Source organism: Ranitomeya variabilis, chromosome 2 (genome assembly GCF_051348905.1).
Source record: "Ranitomeya variabilis isolate aRanVar5 chromosome 2, aRanVar5.hap1, whole genome shotgun sequence".
Taxonomy (NCBI): domain Eukaryota; kingdom Metazoa; phylum Chordata; class Amphibia; order Anura; family Dendrobatidae; genus Ranitomeya; species Ranitomeya variabilis.
The window spans coordinates 149,323,749-149,341,355 of record NC_135233.1 but is presented as its reverse complement, the minus strand read 5'-3'; the positions used below and the strand labels follow the sequence as shown (position 1 = coordinate 149,341,355).

The 17,607-nt window shown below is 45.7% G+C and overlaps 1 protein-coding gene across 6 annotated transcripts in view; it reads right to left on the bottom strand.

Moving 5' to 3' along the window:
- Nucleotides 1–16,090, bottom strand: part of STXBP5 (syntaxin binding protein 5) — a 533,536-nt gene extending 517,446 nt beyond the window's left edge. For 5 of the 6 annotated variants that reach the window (XM_077283076.1, XM_077283078.1, XM_077283079.1 and 2 more), the window contains exons 1-2: nt 15,283–16,078; nt 3,416–3,513 (exon numbers count right to left, since the gene is read on the bottom strand). In XM_077283076.1, the coding sequence (XP_077139191.1) occupies nt 3,416–3,513; nt 15,283–15,429 (245 nt within the window). In that variant the 5' untranslated portion in view covers nt 15,430–16,078. Of the gene's footprint in view, nt 1–3,415; nt 3,514–15,282 lie in introns of all 6 variants that reach the window. The other variant, XM_077283080.1, reaches the window with a different exon arrangement.
- Between the last annotated feature and the right edge of the window lie 1,517 nt (nt 16,091–17,607).

Here is a 17,607-nt window from a genome sequence, read left to right as displayed (position 1 = left end):
CAAAACGACGCATAGCGACGTGCAGTGCACGACGCTAGTGTGAAAGTAGCCTTACCGAGCAGACCACAAAATACAACATTTTCACTACAGAGTTGTTAAATTGCTGCTACTACAGAAAAATCGCTCAGCCTTAACCTCAACTTAAAAGGATTGTCCACTGACACAGTGTCCTTTGGATGGGTCAACAATATCAGATAGAACTTGTAACATTTGGTATTCCTAACAAACAGCTATTACCCTCTCTGGTAGCGGCCATTGAAAAGTGTGACAGCTGTGGTATTCCAGTCTGTACACCGATTACATCCAGCCACTGGCTGAACTGATAAGTCGGTCAGATCCCCAAATGTCTGATACTGACTATTAGTGATGAGCGAACGTGCTCGGATAACGTGTTTGGTAGGCAATCCTTGTATATGTTGCCACTGTTTACCGCCACAAAACATGCAGCCGCAGGAACTCAATATGTTATCTAAGCACATCCAAGATACTCGAATATCGCGTTATCAGAGCACGTTCGCTCATCACTATTAACTATATACAAAAGGAAAGGTAATCTAGATAGGATAGGTAATCAAAAGCAGTAGTAGAAAACACTTTTAAAAGTGAAATTACCGTAACTATTTAGATTAGTTAACCAACACATCACGCGAAATACAATAAAAAACAAGCATAACTTCTATGATAAAGTGCTCATCAGAAAGTACTTAAAATAACTGTTCAGGTATTATGCTGAAAGCTCCGTAAAGCCCCCCACAAACAGACCAACGTCTGTTGAAACTACCAATATCGACAGATTCAGCCAAAAGTAACAAAAATAATGTGTATGGGAGCCCCCCAACATATGATACGTTACGTCCAATTTCGGACTGGCAATCCTTTTGTTCTCCAGAGATAAGTTGCCGCCAGAGATGTTTGGTAATGCCCCGCATATAGAGAACTCAGGGGCACTTGGCCAAACAGAGTGCTGCTGTATATAGGAAAGTCAGGCAAGATTGTTGACTTCCAACCATATGGCCAGAAGCTATCTGAAGTGTTTTGGGGGCTTAAAGGGTTATCCGGGACTTTTTTTTTGTTTTTTTTACTATGGGATTAAGAACTAACAAGCAGGTAGTTGCAAACGACTGGCGACTGTACGGCTTCTGCTGATGTCATGTCAACAGAGCAGCTGCTTCTCTTCTCTGTTGACAAGGTAGGACTACTGATGTCATGCTGGTTAACACAACTGCAGGAGGCCGGCTGTCAATCAGCATGACATCTGCAGTCACACATTCTAGACAAACAATCCTGGAAGAGCTACTCTGTTGACATGAAGTAGCAGAATCGCCAGCAGGAGCGGTCCATAACCACTCTGAGCCAGAGCTGGGTAGAACAGGCAAGTAGTTAGCAACTGATTTTTTTTTTCTAAACCCATATAAAAACTAGTCACGGTAACCCCTTTGGGGCCTCATATTACTTGAAAAACTAGGATATTTTCTAATAAAACCCTTCTGAGTAATAAACCAGTAATACCTCTCAAACAAGGACATTCAAACCAAGCATCCAAGCATGGCTAACTTTAGTTAGTCACAATTCTAACTATATAATACATTTAAGCTATGCCAAATAGGTGGAACATTCAGCAGACATTCAGCTGCTCCATTTTTCAGTACCATTGGAGATTTTTACCAAAGCTGCAGATAAAACTGAGCAGCACTACAGATTTGACATACAGCTTATCTATTCAGGCTATGAATTTTCTCAGATTGCAAAGCAGAGGTTATGATCTGTGGCAAGACCATTAGCCTTTACAATAACACCTGAAGGATATGGTGAAACCACTCTCCTTGAAGCCAACAGCAGCAACTGGAGCCAGCTCTGAACGCTGCTATATAACAGGACCAGCACCACTAAAGAGGGGGGCTCAATACATGTTGGCAAGGGGTTAAGATACTCCAGTGTCTCTTAAGTTTTACATTTTGTACCCACATTGCAAGTAAAACTTTACAAGCCTAGAATTTACAGCTCTAGTATTTGGACTTTTTTTTTTTTTTTTTTTTAACTCTTTTCTAAAAGAACGGTAGGTTCAACCACATGATCATATAAGAATAAATGGTAAAATAAACAAAACCTGCACATACATACACTCACACTCTTTAGAGCTCTATGAAAAACAGAGGCACAACCTATAACAACAAGCGGTACTGTGCCAATACTATGCCGCCTTAGCACTGCCTGATGACAGATCAGATTTATATTATTGGATTGCACAAACAAATATTATAAAATGCCACACAACACACCAAAAAGCATAATATATACACATTTTATGACAAAAAAATATATATAAATAAATAAATATATCTATATCTCCATGGCCCACTGCATTGCTTTTGTTTGAAAAATGCTTTTCATCAGAATTTTCTGGATATCCTCTCCCAGGCGGGTCATTCAGGCACCTTTACAGCACTGAGTAATGATAGCACAGCACGAGAGACATCAGGAGCATTGATTTGGTTGCCTGGATACAAGTGCAGATGAATGCGTTCTTGTTTTATCTTTGTGCATGCTCCACTTAAAAAATAATAAACAAGTACATACATTAAAGACTCAAGAAGGCACCAAGACATATCTGCATATGATGAATTGCCCTACACAGACTGACACCTACTCATATCATTGTGATTGCCTGTATATTTGTGCTGTGCTCACAGGAGCCTGGCTGTGATTGATATTATGTATGCAATAATAATGCTTGCAGTCCCCTACTCTGACTTAGGAAGGGAAACTTTTCATAAAGTTAAAGCAATATAAAAAATAAAAATTTTATAGAATTTTTCCCCAAATAATTCACACAGCATCAATGCAATTGTAAAGAGTACAACAATTTATCTTAGTTACATTGGATAGCTTAATAAACCAATATATTATAAGAAATCCATCAGCAGGTTTTTGCTATGTAATCTAACAGCAGCATAATTTAGGGACAGAGACCCCGATTCCAGCAATGTATCAGTTCTCTCTGAAGCAGATCTAGCAGAGCTCAGAATGTTGATCCCTGTATAGCCCCGCCCACATGACTGACTGGCAGCTGTGTATACCGTATACTGACAAAGCTGTTGATCAGTGCTGGGGGCATTGCTTGAATAGGAGACAAGGTCAGTTGTGATATTCTACTGCTGATAAAACTCTAATTGTATTGAAACAGAAAAATAAAGGGTCTAGTAATGGACGCAGGATCTCTGCTCCTACATCCTAGTGCACTTAGATTACTTTGCCTGCTAAAACATTTCCCTGTAAAATAAAAAAAAATAGAAAAGTAAAAGTTTCATTTGGCATGATATTCTCTGACACAAAGTACCTGTTACCAATGAGATCCGTGTCTGTCCTCTTCCTGACATTATCTGTTGCGGCTTTAGATAAGAAATAAAAAGGATACAGCCTTACAGCTCCATGATTTGTGCCAATTGCAAGAATCTTCTGCACTGGATCAAATGCCATTGAGGACGGCTCAAAGGGAAATCCATGGCGAACCGTCTAATGACAAAGAAAACATGAGAAATGTTAGCATCTTGCAAAACTCATATTATATAATTACCCTACATGTTAATACATTGTGGTCACATGGAAAGGATTCAAGATCCAGCACTAAACGTCTAATGGAACCTGGCAGCGTTAAATATCCAATCTGTAGGCACCAGGATACAGAGCGAGAAGAGATGAACAGATTGATATATCAATTTGTTGAAAAATATTCTGTATAACTTATTTTTCTATTTAAATCCCAGCTGTGTATGGTATGTGCCTAGGAGGAGTCCAGAGGGCAGCACTACTCATTGATTAACAGTAGTGATGAGCGAACGTGCCCGGATAAGGTGTTATCTGAGTGATGTGCGTTGTCGCACCCATAGGCTTATATGGGTGCGAGTGAGCCGAGACTCCGATTTGAGCTGCCCCATAGAATAACAGTGGTCCGAGTGCTATGCGATGTTTTATTGCACAGCACTCATCCACATTCATCGCTAGTGTGACCCCGGCCTTAGAGAAAAGAAATATAATACATTTATTTTTTGTGTTATAATTAACCCACAATACATATTTACACCTGCAAACAGCACATACCTGGTATCCAGATCCTAAATACAAGTACCGTAAATGTAAAACTGAAGAAGTGTCACCTTAAAGGGAATCTGTCACCCCATTTTAGGCCTATAAGCTGTAGCCACCGCCATCAGGGACTTATCTCCAGCATTCTGTAATGCTGTAGATAAGCCCCCGATGTAACCTGAAAAAGATGAAAAACAAGTTAGATTATACTCACCTGGGGGGGGGGGGGGTGGTCGGTCCCACTGCGGTCAGGGAAAGGTCAGAGAGGCCCGAGCCTGCGCACTGCAGTATTTTGCTCTGCCCTCAACAGGCCCAGACAAAGTACGCTTGCGTCGGAGCAGGAAGACAAGAGGACGTCATCGTATGAAGCTAGGAGGCCCTGGACCGCGACGCCTATCGGTCCGGACAGCAGCGGGACCGCCCCTGGGTGAGTATAATCTAACCTGTTTTTCTTACCTTTCAGGATACATCGGGGGCTTATCTACAGCATTACAGAATGCTCTAGATAAGCCCCTGATGCCGGTGGCCTTAGCTTATAGGCCTAAAATCAGGTGGCAGATTCCCTTTAATTAAAAAAAAAAAAAAAAAAAAAGTCCACCCCCCCCCCCAGCTACCTTACTGTTACTAACCATCCTGCGCGGTCCCCAATGTTTATACTGTTGAGCCAACAGCTACATTTAAAGGTCATCCTCATCTTCATTTCACTTAGGAGAAAAAAGGCAGATTTACTGACCGTTCACAACTGTCCCAGATGCCAGACAGCTCCTTTCATTCAGTGTTTACACTATGCAACAAATGTATCTGAAAATTACCAGCTTTTCCTCTGGCTAAGATCACTTAGATCTTTATTACAGACTCATGAGTATTCCATGAGGTACCATCTTCTCCACTAAAAGCAATATTTCTAGGTGGAAAAACCTCTAATATGACATGCACTGATTTTTCCTGCACACTTGAATTCACAATGAATCTGTTAAAAAAGAAAAAACCCTCCTGTGGGGCTGTAGGCATGTGAAGACAGTATAAATGGACAGCTTTTTAACGATGCCATATTCTGGATCCATGTGTACAAAGACAGACTTGCTGCAAACGTAGGACAGACATCAATGCCTCCCGATCACCGCAAACTAGATTAATTCACGCCAATATAAATAAGAATTCTAACACTCCCTTAAAGTGATTCTGTAATTAGAAATTATTAAATTGGGTTTCTAATGATACTTTTTTCACTTTTTTCTTTTTTTTAAACTCCAAACTTTTCATATCAGTATAAAAAAAAATTAAAAAAGTTGTGAGGTTTTCACAATAGACTCATACTTCCTGTTTTGTACAGATAACTTTTCAGCATTACCATCACAGACAGAATTACAATTGCAGAAGACCCTTTTATATACAGGTCAACATTCTCAGAAATTACTTCTATAGAAGTCGACAGGAGTCAGTGTCAGCCTATTGCTGCTGCAAGACGGAGTCTAATATTTGACTCAAAAGCCAGTGTGAAAATGCAAGATTTCATGAGGGGGGAGGTAAAGGAATTTTTTTTGTTTGTTTGTTTGTTTTTGCATTAATTATTACCGTATATACTCGAGTATAAGCCGACCCGAGTATAAGCCGACCCCCCTAATTTTGCCACAAAAAAATGGAAAAACTTATTGACTCGAGTATAAGCCTAGGGTGGAAAATGCAGCAGCTACCGGTGAATTTCAAAAATAAAAATAGATGCTCCATACCATTCATTATTGCCCCATATAAAGCTGTGCCATATATAATGCTCCATACCATTGATTATTGCCCCATATATTATCCATATATAGCTGTGCCGTATAGAATGCTCTGCACCGTTCATTATGGCCCCATAGATGCTCCATATAAAGCTGTGCCACATATACAATGCTCTGCACAGTTCATTATGGCCCCATAGATGCTCATTATAAAGCTGTGCCCTATATGCTCTGCACCGTTCAGTATGGCCCCATAGATGCTCCTTATATAGCTGTGCCCTATATGCTCTGCAGCGTTCAGTTTGGCCCCATAGATGCTCCTTATATAGCTGTGCCCTATATGCTCTGCAGCGTTCAGTTTGGCCCCATAGATGCTCCATATAAAGCTGTGCCCTATATGCTCTGCAGCGTTCAGTTTGGCCCCATAGATGCTCCTTATATAGCTGTGCCCTATATGCTCTGCAGCGTTCAGTTTGGCCCCATAGATGCTCCACATAAATCTGTGCCATATATAACGCTGGTGCTGCTGCTGCAATATGGGAGTGGAGTCCATATTCATAAGTTTAATGAGCGGTCCCACGTGACCGCTGTACAGGGGAAGAGCTGCGGCAACCGAAGACAGTGTGATGGGCAGGGGGAGCGTCAGGAGCGCCGGGACTAGGTAAGTATGCCTCAGCGCCCTCTCCCCCGCACCCGCCGACCCTGCCACAGACCATGACTCGAGTATAAGCCGAGAGGGGCACTTTCAGCCCAAAAATTTGGGCTGAAAATCTCGGCTTATACTCGAGTATATACGGTATGTAGTGATGAACATTTTGAAGGAAAAAAAATAGGATTAACATAAAATTCGAATTTAACCAGTCATTTTCTGATGAAACATCACCTTTGGGGTAAGTTCACACAGGGCATTTTTGCTGTATTTTTAAGCCAATTTTCAGCTGCTTTTTACAGTACCAGCAAAGCCTATGAGATTTCAGAAATCTCATGCACACATTGTTTTTTTTGTGTGATCAGTATTTTGTTCTTTGCTGCGTTTTTTGGACATAGAGCATGTCACTTCTTTCAGAGTTTTTCAGCGTTATTCACCCACTGACTTGAATGGGTGTTGCAAAAATGCAGGTATCATTATTTGCTGCGCTTTTGCTGCTGAAGAATCAAGGACATTAGCATGGACAAAGGAAAAAAAAAAAGACACTAAAAAAAACACACCAAATACGCACCTAAACCTGCGTTTTTGACGCAGCTTCTTTCCTGCCAAGATGATCAGGTTTTGCTGCAGAAAAAACGCCCTGCGTGAACTTACCCTTAAAGGGCTGTGTGAATTTAACTGCATCAGTAATTTAGGACTCATTGTAACCTGAAGTACAGTAACACATGCATCTTACAATACGGATACTGTAACAAGCACAGGCACAAAGCACTACCATCTATGATTATTATTAAATCTGGTAAACACGCAGGCAGCTCTAACATGCCCAGAACCAAATCATATTATGCCTGGATACAGAGCTACTGGACAACATCTAACCTTACAGGAGATCTACATTAGGCAGTTTATTTCACAAAGCTATTTCATTAGAGGGAAAAAAAAAATAAAAATCAACAATGAAAGGATCAACATCCACTTGGCTGCAGATTTGGAGCTGCTCCCTCCCTCGTTCTCAGAAATATCTGGTGCACTGAATGAAAACTGCAGTCCATTAAAGAAGAGGATACAGTAAAGCGTCTGGACGCAAATGGAAACACAAGAAAAGGGAATAGAGATGGAAAGAGACTCGACAGACAAAACAATGGAGAATTCAAGTAATCGGCCAAATCCAGGAACAATGGGGGGGGAATACGAAGAACCAAAATGCTTACTACAAATATAAGCCTGCAGAAAGTATTGTGAGGCTGAATGCCGTCAGAGATACTAGTGACACTACATACTACACTAAGTGACTGTAGCCCCACAAAGAAAAAGGAATGGGGTGAGAACACACATATGACTGAATCAATGATTTAATGTGCATCACATAAATAATAAAAAATATCACAATTAAAGGCCCATCTGTGGAGTCATATAGAAAAGAAAAACTAACATGAGAACTGATCCATAGGCATCACTAGGTACATGTTCTATCCATGAAAAAACATCCATAGAAATGGATTTCTAAAAAAGTAAGTTTTTGATCAACAGAACAAAGATTTAATAAACATGTCCAACTCTGGCTAAATTATGCAAAGAAACGTATTTAGCTGAATCTGCATGGACAATTCCCCAGGAAGTGTAAACACCAAAACACGACCATACCACATGATTTGCCCATGACTGTCGGCTTACCAACAGCTACTCACTTACTATTTCCCTAGAAATGTCATGTGATCTATAAATATAAGGGCATTGCATCAAAGCCAAGACACTCAGCTACTGTAAATTACCATCTACCATGTGTCTAAATAAATGTATCCTGTCCCTAGTGCTTGCTTTCTGCACATGGATCCAATTACAATGTACAGTTTTGTCGGCCTGTAACACATTTACTCCTGGAGTATCTCATTTACTGCTGTACAGGTATCAGATAACACAATATTGTGATGCAGGAGTTCATCAGGCAGCTCTCCACCTCCACATAACTACCTCCTATCTATGCTAGTGTGTGTTCTGCTCAACGAGGAGTGACAACTTATTGCAGATTTTCAGAGACATTTGGACTCCAAGGGTGTGCTGCATTTTTGGTTCAACAACAGATGTTTATAAAAAGCACATTAAAATTCAAGAATAACCACTAGAAAAAAAATCCCATTAATGAGAGCTTTACAGCGTTCAAAGTTCAGCAGAGTGAACGCCACCAATACAAAAATGTTTTGCTGGTACAGTGTGCACAGTCCCAAAGGGAGCGATAACGTGTGACACTAGAGACAACTGTAGACCGGCCACAAATGTCAGGATTTGCTACACAACTCGGTTTTTCATACATGGATACAATAATGCAGCCAGACTCCAAACCATGCGGCCTGTGGATTTAGTAGCAGTTGGCAGGTTTCTTATTAAGCACTATTCAAGAGTTTTTCTGGTGTCTTTTATCCCTTTGTTAGGGATCACATATATAAGTGTAACACATGTACAAGTGCTTCTCACTAAATTAGAATATCAAAAAGTTAATTTCAGTTCTTCAATACAAGTGAAACTCATTATATAGAGTCATTACAGAGTTCAAGCCTTAATTTTTGTTAATGTTGATGATTATGGCTTATAGCCAATGAAAACCCAAAAGTCATTATCTCAGTAAATTAGAATACTTTATACCAGCAGCCTGAAAAATGATTCTAAAATCAGAAATGTTGACCTACTGAAATGTATATTCAGTAAATGCACTCAATAATTGGACGGCGCTCCTTTTGCCTCAATTACTGCATCAATGCGGTGTGGCACGGAGGCGATCAGCCTGTAGCACTGCTGAGGTGTTATGGAAGCCCAGGTTGCTTTGATACCAGACTTCAGCTCGTTTGTATTGTTGGGTCTGATGTCTCATCTTCCTCTTGATAATACCACATAGATTCTCTATGGGGATAAGGTCAGGTGAGTTTGCTGGCCAATCAAGCACAGTGATACTGTTGTTTTTAAATCAGGTATTGTTACTTTTGGCAGTGTGGACAGGTGCCAAGTCCTGCTGGAGAATGAAATTCTCATTACCAAAAAGCTTGTCGGCAAAGGGAAGCATGCAGTGATCTAAAATTTCCTGGTAGATGGCTGTGCTGACTTTGGTCTTGAAGTGATGAGCGAGTATACTCGTTGCTCAGGTGGTCTTCGAGTATTTGTGAGTGCTCGGAGATTTAGTTTTTGTTGATGCAACTGCATGATTTACGGCTACTAGCCAGCCTGAGTCTAGCTGTCTAGCAGCCGCAAATCATGCAGCTGCGACAACAAAAACTAAATCTCCGAGCACACACAAATACTCGGAGACCACACGAGCAACGAGTATACTCACTCCTCACTAGTCTTAATAAAACACAGTGGACCTACACAAGCAGACGACATGGCTCTCGAAACCAAAACAGATTGTGGAAACTTCACACTAGACCTCAAGCAGCTTGGATTGTGTGCCTCTCTACTCTTCCCCCAGACTCTGGGACCTTGATTTTCAAATGAAATACAAAATTTATTTTCATCTGAAAACATCTTGGACCTCTGAGTAACAGTCCAGTTCTTTTTCTCCTTGGCCCAGGTAAGACACTTCTGGCGTTGTCTATTGGTCATGAGTAGCTTGACACAAGAAATGTGACGCTTGTAGCCCATGTCCTGGATTAAGCCATAATCATCAACATTAACAGAAATAACACTTGAAATAGATCACTGTTTCTAATGACTACCCTATTTTTCGGACTATAAGACGCACTTTTTCCTTATAGTGCGAACACAGGCTTACCGGGGGATTGCAGCAGTGGTGTAGCAGTGGCACCGCCGGCGGCAGAAATGTGATGATGCTGCGGCGGTGGGCGGTAGAGAGGGCACCTGAGCAGGGTCCCTTCCACAGGATCACGGCAGAAGAAATGTGGCGACGCCACAGCCCGGTGTCCACGGTGAGCAGAGCGGAGTGCATCACCGGTCATCTTCCTGAAGTTGTGGGCCGCCAGAGGCTTCAGGAAAATGGCCGCCGGAGGCCACGTGTGATCTCAAAATGGCCGCCGAGATCTCAATCTACGCCTCCGGCGGCCATTTTCCTCCGGAGATGCACTCGGCTCTGCTCATCGTGGACACCGGGCCGCGGCATCGCCACATTTCTGCCACCGGCATCCTGAGGAAGGGACCCTGCTCCATGCCGACACCGGACTAGAAGCATCGCACCCCGGGACTGCAGCATTGCCCCACTTCTGCTGCAGCCAGCTTCCTGAGGAAGGGACCCTGCCTTCTGTGAACCCACAGTACCAAGGCCGGCCAACAGGTAACATACCTTAAATTCATACAATAAGACGGACCCCCATCTTATAAAAATCTTTTTTTCTGCTTTTTTCCATCCCAAAATTTGGGAGCATCTTATGGTCCTGTGAGTCTTATAGTCCAAAAAATACGGTATATTTTATATGAGTTTCACTTTTTGCATTGATGAACTGAAATTAATTAACTTTTTGATGATATTCTACTTTTGTGAGAAGCATCCATAGGTGCACTGTACACATGACTACATTCTGAAAGTACCATCCACACTCCCGCTGAACTGCAAATGGTCAGTAACACTGAGTTGGTTACATCCAGACACTTCCATAAATGAATACAGCTCTGGCAAAAATTAAGAGACCACCACATCAAAACCCGGTCATGGGCAGCCCAATCTCCAGACCTGAACACCATTGAAAACCTCTGGAATGTAATCAAGAGGATGATGGATAGTCACAAGCCATCAAACAAAGAAGAACTGCTTACATTTTTGCCACAGGAGCAGTGTGAAAGACTGGTGGAAAGCATGCCAAGACGCATGAAAGCTGTGATTAAAAATCATGGTTATTGCACAAAATATTGATTTCTGAACTCTTCCTGAGTTAAAACATTAGTATTGTTGTTTCTAAATGATTATGAGCTTGTTTTCTTTGCATTATTTGGAGGTTTTAAATCACTGGGTTTTTTTTGTTTTTTTAATTTTGACCACTTTTCTTTGACAGAACAAAATACAAAATATATTGCTTGGAAATTCGGAGACATGTCAGAAGTTTATAGAATAAAAGAACAATTTACATTTTACTCAAAAATAAACCTATAAAGAGAAAAATCAGACAAACTGAACATTTTGCAGCGTTCTCTTAATTTTTTCCAGAAGCTGTATATGGTGGTCTTAGATTTGTGTGGCCCAGTCACTGCATTTGCCATCAACTTTTAATGTAAGAAAGCCACAATTATAAACAGGATATAGCAGTCCTGTTGGCTAAAGATGAACCATATTACATTTCTATGTCTCCTCAACCAGAAGAGTGGACATTTTAGCCCCGCTGGTCACACACATAGATGTGATCAGTCACAGCAGCCATTTTTGATAGGTTCACACACTATTGCATACTCATGGTATTCAATTTTTAAAATTGGATGGAGATTGTCTAGTAAGTTGGTGTACACGTCTTTATGGTGGGAGTACGATCTCAAGGTGCTCATTATATCACTGATGGATTGGAAGTTATAATTAGGCGTCATTCACATCAGGATTTTTTTTTTTTGGACACAAAAAGGTAAACATTTGTGTGTGCTGGTTCTTATTTGTATCCATTTTTGGTTCACGTGTCAGTTTTAACCATCAGAATAACATCTTTTAATAATGCACAAAAAGAAACCAACACCTAGCTTCTCCTACCCATTAGACATTAATAAACAGCACGATACACATACAATGATGGTGAAGATCTCCGTACACATCACATACATGGTGACAGTGTCACATGGAGGAGACTGCTACCTGTTTTTTTTTGTTTTGTTTTTTTTACATCAATTCACTTGAAGTTGAAAGTTTGATCGACAAATAAGATGGAAAAAAAGAAAAAAAAATGTCCCCATTTATTATTTTGCAATCATTCTGAAAACATGATGACAACATGACCATAGACTTTGATGGGTGCGTTTTCTATTTGTGAAAAAAATGGATAAAACACATAGGAGAAGACAGATCTTAATCAGGCCTTTCACTGAAGGAATAAGGGACGTACTGAAACATTACAACAGGCCTCACTTGGAGCCATTGTAACAAATATATTACAGAATTAACTTCTCAAAAAAGCCCTAAATTCATGTATTATGTATATCCCTCCCTCTACCATTGTAAGCAGTTTACATAATGAAGCCGGGCAGTCACTGAGTATTTCTATACCCCCTATGTTCTCTCCAGGCAGCACCTGCAGAATCCAGGTAGCCTTTCTGGGAACCTGTGAGGAGAGCTAGCACAGGGGCTCTTGTGATGGCTGTCACATCTTTACGACAGCCCTCGGCTCCATCCATTTACAGAATGGATGACCCCTTTTGTCACGGTGACGGCTGCTGTTAATGGTTATAGCATCCCAATGGGAGCTGGAGAAGACATGCATCTACTGACCTCCATTACCATGACTCAACTGTAAAAGGCAGCCGTGATGTTATGGCTGCCTTGGTTACCAGGCTCCTCGGATCTGTCAGTCCATTGATTAGATATACAGACAGATGCCCTGCACTGGAGGATCAGCTGTGTACACATTGCATTAGGGGCTCGAGACTGTCCAGACCCGATCTGCTTCACTGCTATATACATCAGTATCAAACAACCACAGCATGCAATATTACAGCTCTCACAAGTCTCCTCAGTAGAAACCACCGTAAGGTCATCAGCCAGAAGCCATCATTATATCAGCTGTGCCATCAGCCTGGCCTACCAGCACAGATGCCCATCTCCACCCTCGTTATACCTGACCAGACCAGATAAAGCGTCTACTACAGCTGCCTACACAACTGGCAGGAAAGCATCCGAGGACTGGGAACAACATCACCACAAATCCAGGGTACAACCTGGCAAGGGGTGAAAGGACATGTCCTGAGACTGGCAGGAGGATGGAGGACCAATGACTAAACATATCAACAAGAGCCAGCCTGACAACAGCTGACATTATGGCCATCACTAGGGGGAAATTGGCAGGAGGAGGAGGAGTGAGGGGGAGGCATTGACAAGGTGGGGGGAGCCTGATCTCAGCAAATACAGCCCAAAAAGAATTGTAAATGGTGCAGAGCTTTCCCATATGCCCTTCAAGCCACCCGAGGACAAGACCAGCACAAAATGCCACAAAGGACGATCAGATATTGGATATAGGGCGAAGAACACAGGACAGACAAGTGTCTACAGACAGACGCACACAGCTCACCTCATGCAATCAATATACATATTTATATTTTTATATTAGACATACAAGCAGAGTGCGTCACATATATATATATATTACACATCACAGACACATATATACACAGTGTGCTGCATCCTCATCCAGGGGTTGACGTCCAATGAGGCCCCTGTGCAGGAATATTGGTTTATCATAACGCACCTCTTTGTGTCTGTGAAAGAAGTTGCTTATCACTTTGAAGGTGGAAGTGGCCCCTTTACACCTGCACTAATGATATGTCTGCGCCAAAAGTATACAGTGAGCTTCCCCCTTATACCCTCACTGACCACTGATGTGGGGGCCACCATACACGGGCTGGCTATCACGCTGTGGGCCATCTGGGGAGCAATGTGGGGTCCCTCATGACTGATCATCCCAAGATGGGGTGGGGGAGGGCTCAAGGGGCACTCAGGTCTGGGCGGCTCCTGACTGGGCACCCCGAGGTGAAGGCGTGGGTGGCTTAATGGGCACCCAGAGGTGGTGGTGGGGAGTCGTGACACAGGCTGGCTATCAGGGGGGCGGGGTGGCATCCTGACTGGGCATCCCGAGGTGAGGGCAAGGGAGCAGCATCCTGACTGGGCACCCCGAGGTGAAAGCAGCATCCTGACTGGGCACCCCGAGGTGCGGGCAGCATCCTGACTGGGCACCCTGAGGTGAAGGTGGTGGGCGGCTTAATGGGCACCCAGAGGTGGTGGTGGGGAGTCCGTGACACAGGCTGGCTATCAGGCTGTGGGCTGTCTGGGGAGCAATGACTGAGCACCCAATAGTGGGGGGGCGGGGGGCATCCTGAGGTGAGGGCAAGGGGGCAGCATCCTGACTGGGCACCCCCGAGGTGAGAGCAGCATCCTGACTGGGCACCCCAAGGTGAGGGCAGCATCCTGACTGGGCACCCCGAGGTGAGGGCAGCATCCTGACTGGGCACCCCGAGGTGAGGGCAGCATCCTGACTGGGCACCCCGAGGTGAGGGCAGCATCCTGACTGGGCACCCCGAGGTGAGGGCAGCATCCTGACTGGGCACCCCGAGGTGAGGGCAGCATCCTGACTGGGCACCCCGAGGTGAGGGCAGCATCCTGACTGGGCACCCCGAGGTGAGGGCAGCATCCTGACTGGGCACCCCGAGGTGAGGGCAGCATCCTGACTGGGCACCCCGAGGTGAGGGCAGCATCCTGACTGGGCACCCCGAGGTGAGGGCAGCATCCTGACTGGGCACCCCGAGGTGAGGGCAGCATCCTGACTGGGCACCCCGAGGTGAGGGCAGCATCCTGACTGGGCACCCCGAGGTGAGGGCAGCATCCTGACTGGGCACCCCGAGGTGAGGGCAGCATCCTGACTGGCCACCCCGAGGTGAGGGCAGCATCCTGACTGGCCACCCCGAGGTGGGACGGCTCAATGGGTACCTGGAGGTAAGGGCAGGGTGCGTCCTGACTGGCAACCTAGAGGTAGAGGGTTGTGGGGGGGGGGGGACGGCTCAATGGGCACCCAGTTGTCGGGGCCTCCTGACTGGGCACCCCGAGGATGATGATGGAGGACAGTGCAGCGTGGCTGATGTGACACGGGGAGGGCCTCCTGCAGATGATGACAATGCCAGCAATAAATGGGGCTCATCACTATTCACCTTGCAGAGCTGGAAGTGCTCGGACTGGAGCGTCTCCTGGATGTCCACCTCCCTGGTCCCGGGCTGGGAGGAAGCAGTGGATGACGAGGAGGAGGACGCGGCCGTCAGCCCGTCCAGCACCTTCCTGAATTCCTTAAATTTCCACATGGTCACCGCTTCCCTTCTCTGCCTGTGGTTCCAGCACCTCCTCCTCCTCCAGATCCCTCTCTCCGCTCACCCCCCACCTTTCCTCCTCCTCCCTTCTTCCTCTGCTCGGTGTGCTGCTGTGGCTGATGGGCGCCCCACACACAGGAGGGTCCTGGCCCTGGGGCTGCAGGTGCTGAGTGTGACGGTGAGGAGGGGGCTGCTCCTGATGATTATCGGCCTCTCCACACGACACAACCCCGGAGTGAGCCGTACACCGGGAGCCTGGCGGGAAGAGGAAAGAATCCACTGGTGCCGGTCATGTAGAGATCCCGGGAGTGGGCAGAGGTGCCAGCCTCGGTGCTTGTGTACGAGGATCCCTGTCTCCTGCCTGTGCTGCACTGGAAGTGACAGCCGCTGCCGCCAGCAGCTCTTCCCGCCCCTTCCTTCCTCTCTTCTCCGGCTACTCCCCTCCCCTTCCCTCACGGTCACATTTTCCTGTTTGTCAGCGCTGCTGCCTCCATATTAGCGCCAGTCCCCGCTGTCCTCCGTGTAATGCACTGCTCCAGTGAGGTGCCGGCGGTGCTGCCTGTGCGCGGTGATCGCTGCAGCTCCGCGTCCCCGGTGTGATGAGCTGCACCTGCCGCCTGTGCACCCGCCCCGCCCTCCTGTCAGTGCAGAGCGCGCCCCCTCCGACTCCCCGCCCACCCCTGCCATGTCCACTCCGTCACCTGCGGCTCCTGCGCTCCTCCCCCGTCTATCGTTACCACAGCCCTTCTCTGTGTCACACAGCCCTTCTCTGTGTAATGCCACTGCCCTGCTCCATGTAGTAACACAGCCCGGCTCCGTGTCACACAGCCCTGCTCCATGTAGTAACACAGCCCTGCTCCATGTAGTAACACAGCCCGGCTCCATGTAGTAACACAGCCCGGCTCCATGTAGTAACAGCCCGGCTCCATGTAGTAACACAGCCCTGCTCCGTGTCACACAGCCCTGCTCCATGTAGTAACACAGCCCGGCTCCATGTAGTAACACAGCCCGGCTCCATGTAGTAACACAGCCCGGCTCCATGTAGTAACACAGCCCTGCTCCGTGTCACACAGCCCTGCTCCATGTAGTAACACAGCCCTGCTCCATGTAGTAACACAGCCCGGCTCCATGTAGTAACACAGCCCTGCTCCATGTAGTAACACAGCCCTGCTCCATGTAGTAACACAGCCCGGCTCCGTGTCACACTGCCCTGCTCCGTGTAGTAACACAGCCCTGCTCCATGTAGTAACACAGCCCTGCTCCATGTAGTAACACAGCCCTGCTCCATGTAGTAACACAGCCCTGCTCCATGTAGTAACAGCCCGGCTCCGTGTCACACAGCCCTGCTCCATGTAGTAACACAGCCCGGCTCCGTGTCACACAGCCCTGCTCCATGTAGTAACACAGCCCGGCTCCGTGTCACACAGCCCTGCTCCATGTAGTAACACAGCCCTGCTCCATGTAGTAACACAGCCCGGCTCCGTGTCACACAGCCCTGCTCCGTGTAGTAACAGCCCTGCTTCATGTAGTAACACAGCCCTGCTCCATGTAGTAACACAGCCCTGCTCCATGTAGTAACACAGCCCTGCTCCATGTAGTAACACAGCCCGGCTCCGTGTCACACAGCCCTGCTCCATGTAGTAACACAGCCCTACTCCGTGTAGTAACAGCCCTTCTCCTTGTAGTGCCACAGCCCTTCTCTGTGTAGTGCCACAGCCCTGCTTTGTGTAGTAACACAGCTCTGCTCCGTGTGCCCTGCTTCGTGTAGTAACACAGCCCTGCTCCATGTAGTAACACAGCCCTGCTCCATGTAGTAACACAGCCCGGCTCCGTGTCACACAGCCCTGCTCCATGTAGTAACACAGCCCTACTCCGTGTAGTAACAGCCCTTCTCCTTGTAGTGCCACAGCCCTGCTTTGTGTAGTAACACAGCTCTGCTCCGTGTGCCCTGCTTCGTGTAGTAACACAGCTCTGCTTCGTGTAGTAACACAGCTCTGCTCCGTGTAGTAACACAGTCCTGCTCCGTGTGCCCTGCTTCGTGTAGTAACACAGCCCTGCTTCATGTAGTAACACAGCCCTGCTTCGTGTAGTAACACAGCCCTGCTTCATGTAGTAACACAGCTCTGCTTCGTGTAGAGCCACAGCTCTGCTCCGTGTAGTAACACAGCCCTG